The sequence below is a fragment of the Budorcas taxicolor genome, chromosome 16, assembly GCF_023091745.1.
Source record: "Budorcas taxicolor isolate Tak-1 chromosome 16, Takin1.1, whole genome shotgun sequence".
Taxonomy (NCBI): domain Eukaryota; kingdom Metazoa; phylum Chordata; class Mammalia; order Artiodactyla; family Bovidae; genus Budorcas; species Budorcas taxicolor.
The window spans coordinates 81,450,412-81,459,604 of NC_068925.1; the positions used below are offsets into that span (position 1 = coordinate 81,450,412).

Here is a 9,193-nt window from a genome sequence, read left to right on the forward strand (position 1 = left end):
GCCATCAGGTAAGAGATGATTAAGTCTAAGGAAATATGGTCTTAACAGGCTTAGTCCTAAAAACACAACCGTTACAAGCCAACAGTTTCTAATAGCAACATACACAGTAATTTCAAAACGCATACTGGGGGCTTCCTTGGTGGTGCTGTGGGTAAGAACCCACCTCTCCACACAGGGGACATGGTCGGGATCCCTGGTCTAAGGACCCCACGTGCCACGGGGCAGTGAAGCCCATGCTCCCCAACGAGACGCCACTGCAACGAGAAGCTTAAGCACAACCAGGAAGGCCACGTGGCCACGGAGACCCAGCACACACACGTGCACACACACCCACACACACGCATATGGGAGAGGCTGCCACGCTCACTCCCAAATTAAAATTCAGCTCCTTCAATGCAATCCCTGTCAAAATTCCAATGCCTGTCCTGTAGAGATACAAAAACCCATCCTAAATTTCATATGGAATCTCAAGGGATCCCAAATAGCCAAAACAATCTTGAAAAAGAAGGCCTGCACTGGAGGATTCACACTCCCCAATTTCAAAACGCACTGCAGATCTGCAGCAATCAACAGTGCGGCACTGGCAGAGACAGCCCCCCAGACCAGCAGGGCAGCCGCTCGACGCGCAAAGAGCAGCCTGCGCAGCAGCTGGCGCCAGGACCACTGGGTACCCACGTGCGGGAGGACTGCCTGACCCTCGGCTCACACCAGACACAGCAATTAACTCAGAATGGCTCAGGAACAGGGGGCACGTGGGGTCTTAGTTCCCCAAGCAGGGACTGAACACAGGCCCCCTGTATTGGGAGCGCAGAGTATCAACCAATGGACCGCCAGAGTCTCCTTGTCTGGGAAAGCCTTAACTCTTCAGCTTTCAAGGTGAGCTTAGTGGGTAATATATCTTCTATGATCACGTTAAGTACTTCACGCCTCTCCTCTCCTGCTTGTATGGTTTCTGAAGAGCTGTCCAATGTAACTGTTAACTCTTGTTCCTCCACAAATAAGGTACTCTTTTCCTCTGACTCCTTTTAAGATCGTCTCTCTCTCGGTTTTCTCCAGTTTGAACATGCTAGGCACAGCTGTACTTTAGTCTTGCTGGTCCTAACTTTTGTCAAATTAAAATTTTAAGGTCAAGTTTATCAACCTTTTGCTGCCTCTGGATTTGAGCTGTAGTTAGGAAGCCTTTCTTTATGCCAAGATAAAGAAAACTTCGCCCATACGCCCTTCTACGATTTTTATGGTTTCTTTCTAAACATTTAGCTTCCGAATCCCTTTGCCGCTGACAGTCTGTGCGGTGCGGGAACTGGTCTGATCTCGAGCGGCCCCCCCGCAGCTGGCCCAGCACCTTCACTGAAGGCGTGTCCTTACCTCAGCGGCTGAGGGGCCGCCTGCACCGACACTAACCTCCCAGTCGCTTGCGTCTGCCCCTAGGCCTCTGTCTTACCCCGCATTCTGTTTGTCTGTGTGCCAGCGCCGTGCGCCTGTTTCGATTACAGAGGCTTCAGGTGAAGCGTCTGCGGGAACTAACTCCTCTTCCGTTTGCCGCTTTTGGTGTTTTGGGAGCTATTCCTTCCAAACTTCCTTTCCGGTGACCTTCAGAATCGGCCGGTCTCACCCGTCTAGACAGCTCATTCTACGCCTCATTCGTCCACGCCTGCCTGGAGCCCTTTCGGGACGGTTGATGCTGCCCAATAGCTTCCCGCAGAGTTTCTGTTCATCTCACTCCTGAGCACTTAATCTTTTTGTCGCTGTTGTAAAGGCCTTAAAACACCAAAACCACTGCCATATCCTCTAGCCTTTTACTGTTTGCGAATGTGAAGGCTACTGATTCTGTGCTCTAACTTTTTTTGTCTCTTTAATTTATGCTACTTACTGGGTTCTTACTCACTCTTATTACACTCTTATTTTAAGCTACAATTACTGATACAGCCCCATGGCACTTAAGTCTCACTCAGGAAAGGAAGAGTTTGCAAGACTAAAAAAGTCGCCACCTTCTTTCTACAGCTGTTAGTAAGTTATCAAATCACAAGCAAACAGTTCACATTTGCAGAACTACCTCTAAAGATGCTGAAGTCCATTCTAATTCTCAGGGTTAATCTGGCTAGTTCACTCTCTGTTAAGTTTTTTATAAAATGCATTTTTAATAGAATAAACAGCAGGTCCCTACAACCCAAAGACACGGGAGTCAGCTTTCCCAATGGACTAACATAGATGAGTCAGACTGCTTGGATTCTGCCCAAAGCTCAAGCTGAGTGGGAGAAAAGCCCCTGAAGTTCACGTGTGACACCCACGGAAGGGGGAGAGGGCAGAGGGCGCCTGCCAGGGTCCCCACACGCCCTCTGACCTCAGATCCTCCATGTGGCAACGAGTGCTGACTTGACGGCTCCAAGTTGGCTAAGAAGCTCGGGATTCTCTCCCCTGAGCCCTGTCAGCCGATCCTGGTGAGCCTACGTGAGGTCCTTCAGAACGTCTGAAACACACTCTTAAGTTGCCTAGGACACACACTGTTTTCTTTCAAGGCATCATTTTCAACAATTTTTGCAGGACCACTCTGATGCGGGTATTAATGTCCTGCCAAAAGTACAAGGTCTGGATCACCAGACGACGAGATCAAGATAAACGAAATCTTCAGCCATAAGGTGTGAAAAAGAAAGACACTGAGGTATAAAATGGGGCATTTTTGAGAAGGACTTGGAACTTGAGTGGAGACTATAAAGCCTAAGCCGATGTGAATAGTTAATTACCTCCCCATGCAAGCACAGACAGTGGTGGAGCGCTCACACCGAGGCTCACAGAAGGGAGAAGGAACCAGGTCTTACCCACCAGCCCACCCTGCACCCATGAGAAGAGTCATTAGTGCAGGAAGACCAGGCGAACTCTACACAGGGGTCCTTTCTCATCAACCCAAGAACTGCCAAGCCCACTCTTTTTAAAGAAGAGCTTTGTGTGAACACACGCTTTCCATCCAAGGCCGTGAGGAAGTGGGAGTCTGGTGAGGGCCACAGTAATCGGGAGCTCTTCACTCAAACATAACCTTTAAATTCATTTTGTCTTGGAACCTATTGAAGATCACACCCCAGTTTCCACCAATCACCGTGCTTCACACATCACTGAGACTGCAGTAAAAGACGGTGAGAGGAAGGGACGATTAAGACCCACATGGGGCCCAGAACCTCCGTCAGCCAGGGGATCTGCACCTACAACCCGGTCCCACAGAGGACTTTGTCTCAAAGTTTATTTCCTCCACAGAAGAAAGAAGAAGCTTGAAAGTTCAGAAATATGACTCTGCTCAAAAGCTAATGGAAATCAAAGTCTTCAAAGACCACCACCTAAGGACAGATCTTTAGAACGGATGAGCAGAATAGACTTCTTCACCACAGGCTCCCAGAGTTTCAGAGACAGTGTCGTGATCAACTTTGGTTTGGAAACCCCAAAATTCAAAGACAAAGAGCTCATATGCATTAGGGAAAAGGGGGATATAAGAAGGAAGATAGCAATTTTATTTAACCTAGTTTACTCTAGACTACACACCCATAAGAAATATAGGCTATCTGTCACAACAGAAGAGCTTCAGACTATATGATTTAATTTCATTTTCAGTTATTTTTAAATTACTTAAAAAACCCTAAGTGTGACAAGCCATGCCAGTGGCACTATGCAGATGGTGAACTCTGTGCTTTAGAGAAGTAACTCAGGATGAGCTGCCAGGAAAACCCGGAAGCTCTCTGACTGACTTTAAATCTTACCAACACCACTGCCTTATCCACTGAGGACTTCTGTGAAGCAGGAAAAAATCCTGTTTACAGACATTCACTTAACAGAGATCATACCCTAGCTGTCGGTGTAATATAACTAAGTATATCCGTAAAGAAAAGAGCTTTTAATTTTAGTGTGTGTTGGGGGATTCTCAGTTTTGCTGAAATTAACGTAATTTCCTCAGAAAGCATGAGAACACCTGAGTAACTTACTTTGGGATGATTAAGGCAGGGAAAATGCGAGAGACACAGACAGGCATAGCTCTTACTTCGTCTTGCTTGAAAAGGACAAATACAGATTAAACTAAGATTCAACCTATGAAGTTAAGCCGAAGAGGGGCATTCTCAAGCAGGCTATATGAAGTCAGCTTTCTAAAGCCATTTTCCTTAAGAAAGTTCACTTCTCGGTTCCCTTTCCCAAGACGAGTAAGGACAGGCCTGTGAGCCTGGGTTCGCACCAACTCCAAGCGGGGCTGGATTAACCTTTAACCCGACCCCACAAGGTGCCCTTGAACCTGCTTTGGAAGAAACCGCTTGCCCTCTCCAAATCTCCCTCTGGCCCTTCAGTCTCTGCTGCCCTCTCTGGTTTTCCTCGCTCCCCTTTCTTTCACTTCACCCCACTAGGCAAAAACAGGATCCTCCTACAACTCGGCTTAGAAGGGAAGCTCTAAGGAGGAGACAGGATAAGCTGAGAAATATAAGCTCCTGGTCTCAAGGGCTGACTGGAGGCTTGAGGCTGGACGGTCAGGAAAGCTCCTGCTCCGAGGACTGGGGGCCAGCCGGTCTGGGAAGGAGGGAGTCTCTGGGGAAGCCCCCTTTCTCACAGGACTTTCACAAAAGCCCAGCTGAAAGGAAAGAGAAAACTCCACCACTGGCCGCCTTCCGCGGGGCTCGGCGCCCGCCACGCGCCCAGGAGTGCCTCTGGATCCTGGAGCGGCTCCCTTCGCGGCTGACAGTGCTTACGCTACACTGCAAAAGAGCCAGAAAGCGCCCGTGAGAACCCGAAGCGGCAATCAGCCCCTGGGCACCGGAGACGAGGGACAGTGACGCAGACGTCCGGGCAGCATGAGATGCCAGGAAAAGCGCGCGCGAGAGTCCCCCTCCCCAGCGTGACACAGCAGTGGTGGGCGGGAAGGAAAAAATGTATTTTCTGCGACCTATCTGCTGGGAGCAAGACATAAAAACTGAGTCAAGGCCAAACGTCTTCATTTCCAACAAACAGAAACAAATAACTGAAAGAAGAAAACCACCCAGGCGTCACGTCACATAAGCGAGTGCACTATCTGCCCTGCGGTGCAGGGGACATGCGTTCAATCCCCGGTCAGGGAACTAAGATCCCACAAGCCACGAAGCAACTCGGCACGCGCATGGCAACAACAGATCCCAGAGGACAAAACGAAGAACCTGAGCGCCGTAACTGAGGCCCGACACAGCGAGACAGATAAGCATCAGAAGAAAGGAAGCCTGTACTGTGCTGGCCTGGAGAGTTACAGCTTACGAATGGACGCAGCACATTCCAGCACGCAGGCGATGCTGCTCTCAGAGGAGAGCGGACGGAGAAGAAAAGGAGGAAACAGCTGTGTTCTGAGATACAAGAACAGGCCCCGCACAGACACACCAGAAACGAAGAGCTGACACTCTCGAAACGCACGATCGTGGCATCAGTTGCACACACACACACACACACAGAGTTCAAAAAGCTAAGTAGAGAACATCAGACTGAGGTAAGAGGCCCTCGACGGTTCGCAGACTCTCCTCCTTTTAAACGACCAGGTTCATAAGACGCTCGCTATGATCCCAGCTGTTGAATAAAATGGAATTGGAAGAGTACTTGAACAGACCAAAAGGACTAATCCCTACTTTAGAGAGGCAGAACTGACTTCCAACAAGCACTGCTGACGACACACAAAATCGCAGCCCTCCTAAGGAGACAAAGGGCACCAACCATCTGCTGGGACTTCACTGTGCAGCCCAGGACCCTCCAGACTCTGCAGTGACAAGCGTCTCAGTGCAGGCTGGGGCGCCATCTGAAGAAGGCGGCACTGTGCCCTCTGCCCATCAGCCCTGTTTACAGGCTGCATGAGTCAGGAAGGCTTGCTGGGTTCCCTCAGGTGCCCAGCGACTGGGGAGTCAAGAAAACCACTCCAGCACACCAGGCTGACGGGAACAGCCCGTCTTCATCCTCTCAAAGCTAACCTACTGCACGCATCACGTGGCTCTCTCACACAGACACACTTCTTTGGCTTAAGAGGACAGACTCCCATACTGGAAAATATGGGAACAGGTGCGCAATGAGTTATTTCCTGGAAAATACCTGCTTGCTGGCTGAATGACCCAGATGTGCTTTGGGTTCCAGCACCTCAATTTTCCACAACAACTGCTTCTTAAAATTTCTTCTACACCAGACTCTGCTCAGAGCATGACAACCTCTCTTGTCTGTCTACTTAACACGGACTTTACAACTGACCTGTGTCTTCCCCCCAAATTAAATGAGAGATTCTCCCACTTAATCTCCAAGACTCAGGGTCATCACGTGGCAGCCAGGAAGGCAGCAGACTTGTTCGTCACGAGCCGATCTCGAGGGCCGCCTGGGGCCAGCTCCCACACGAGACAGTAATGAGTGGCTCATAAAGACAGTGTCCCGCCACTCCATGGCAAACAGATGGGGAATCCGTGGAAACAGTGTTAGACTTTATTTTTCTGGGCTCCAAAATCACTGCAGATGGTGAATCCGTGTAGCCATGAAGTTAAAAGACGCTTACTCCTTGGAAGGAAAGTTATGACCAACCTAAACAGCATATTAAAAAGCAGAGATATTACTTTGTCAACAAAGGTCCGTCTAGTCAAGGCTATGGTTTTTCCAGTGGTCATGTATGGATGTGAGAGTTGGATTATAAAGAAAGCTGAGTGCAGAAGAATTGATATTTTTGAACTGTGGTGCTGGAGAAGACTTGAGAGTCCCTTGGACAGAAAGGAGATCCAACCAGTCCATCCTAAAGGAGATCAGTCCTGGGTGTTCACTGGAAGGACTGATGTTGAAGCTGAAACTCCAATCCTTTGGCCACCTCATGCGAAGAGCTGACTCACTGGAAAAGACCCTGATGCTGGGAGGGATTGGGGGCAGGAGGAGAAGGGGACGACAGAGGATGAGATGGTTGAATGGCGTCACCAACTCAATGGACACGGGTTTGGGTGGACTCCAAGAGTTGGTGAGGGACAGGGAGGCCTGGTGTGCTGCAGTCCATGGGGTTGCAAAGAGTCGGACATGACTGAGTGACTGAACTGAACTGAAAGACAGTGTGGCTATTCGAGGGGTCTAGAAACAACCGTGTTTGGTTGTCGTCCATGGAACCAAAAAAAGGATCAAAAGACCACAAATAATAAGAGACAGCAACTCCCAGATTTCCCATTAACGGCCAAGTTTTAAGGAAGTATATTTCCTAGGACCAGAAAGCAAGGTTTCTCCTACTAATATAAAACTAGAACAGAAAGCAACTCCAAAGGAGTGGGAAAGAGTCATTCATTTGCAAGAACAGCCTGCAGGGTGTTCTAACACTGGGAGCAAGGCCCTGCCCGCTTCACCAGGCCAAACAGCTGGCTAAAGCCTGGCTGGGAAGCCACGTGCTCTGTTTTCATTAAAGAAGAAAGCAACTGTGGAAAGGAGACGTGACAGAATGAGAATATGAGACAGAAGGTACTCTGCACCCGATGGCAAAACACAACGTGCCAAACACCAGGAGAGGAAAAGAGAGAAGCAAGGCACGCTCCTGAGGGCGGGGTCGCCACCCTCCCTGAGAAACAGGCTACCGAAAGGGGCTGCTCTCTATAGTTTTTACTTAACAGGAATTAGAATATTTTTAAACCTAAATAACCTCCAAAGGGTCCAAAGTACTGCCTTCAATTCCGCAGACTCGATACAGCCGGCACACTGCGCCCCATACCTGCATCTATGCCTTCCTGCTGGGCCACCAACAGCACGAAGCCTCTTCACACCTCCAAGCACATTCCCAGTGAGTTATGTGCCGTGTGTGTGTCAGTTTATTCCCATCAGTGGCAGAGGTCAAATGCGAAAATTCTGCCCGTCCGTTTTCCACTTTGAGATCCAAACAGATGAAGGAAGAGAGCAGAGCTGCAAGGAGACCTCAGGATGGTGACGGGCTCTGCCTAGACGGGGCCGCGTTGCTGGCTGTGGCGGAGGGGCCCAGAGCCCAGCTGCCGCCGGGCAGCTCCAACAAGAGCCAGGCTCGCCTTCACGAGGGGCACTGGGCACCCTGGCACCACCCAGGGAGGGCACCACGTCCCCAGCATCACTCAAGTGGTAACCTGAGCGTGGCCAAGTTCCTCTGCTTCTTTCTCCTTCATACCCAAAGGAGGCAGAGGCCTTAGTGTGAGAAAAGGAACTTCACCCAGTAGGCAGAGATGATTCCCGCAGGTCAGTGTGCACGGCTCTCAAAGAGCTTTCTCCTGCCCAGCGGTTGCTCCTCTTACAGGGCCTGACATTCACAAAACGATGACAGTTAAAACTGGGCCTTCAAATGGTCCTCAACCCGCAAAACCCCAGATCTTATAACTTGGTTTTTCAAGAGCTTTCTCATGCTGTGGGAGAATACAAGATTAAATTTATGGGAGCTTTGTGTTAAATTATTAAAAAAAAAAAAACACCTCAGTCCGTGGGAGGGCCAACTCCCACGGCCAATCTGAGAGGTGCTGGGGCCGTCCTGCTGAGCTCCGGGAGTCCGCAGGTTTGGAGTTTTGCCTACGAAGCCCCGACAGGCCAGCCGCGTTCCCGACAGAAAGCTTGAGCGGATTCCCCTCCTCGGGTTTCAGGACCCAATGCTCGTCGCAGCGTGGCTGCCCCGGGCCTGCAGAAAGGCCCGCTCGGCAGGAGCTGGCGGACACCCTCAAACCAAAGGCCTGTCTCGTCCTCCATGACTCCCGAGCGCCCAGCAGAAGGAGGGGGACAAAGACGCGAAGACAAAGGACGGCCGGCCCCTCCGAGCAGCGCCGGCCGATCGGAAGGCCGGCGGCGGCGGGGCGGGGCCCACTCAGCGACCGACTCCCGGGGACGCGTGCGGAGGCGCCGCCAGGCCCCCGGCGGGCCCCGCGCCCGGGAGCGCGCCCCCACGGCCCAGCCCCCGGCCCCGAGCCCCGGGCTGCCCGGAGCCCTGCGCTCCGGCGCTCCAGGCCAGGCGTCCCCAGGCCCAGCCTCCGGCCGGGGCTCGGGCAGCGGCCGGCGCGGCCCAGACCCGCCGCCCTCGCGGCGGCCCGCCTCACTCACCCTCCGTCACCTCCAGCACCTTGATCTGCTCCTCCGCGGCCGCCCGCACCTCCTGCACCGGGGACAGAATGCCGGTGAGCGTGTCCACCAGCGCCTCCTTCAGCCCCTGGGCCACCGGCCCCGGCAGTCCCGAGGCCGCGCCAGCCGCCGCCGCCGCCGCCAT

The 9,193-nt window shown here is 51.7% G+C and overlaps 1 protein-coding gene across 1 annotated transcript in view; it reads right to left on the reverse strand.

Annotated features, from left to right (window-relative positions):
• IPO9 (importin 9) overlaps positions 1 to 9,193 on the reverse strand; it is a 39,759-nt gene extending 30,566 nt beyond the window's left edge. The window contains exon 1 of the mRNA XM_052653440.1: positions 9,031 to 9,193. Coding sequence (XP_052509400.1) covers positions 9,031 to 9,193 — 163 coding nt within the window. The remainder of the gene's footprint in view (positions 1 to 9,030) is intronic.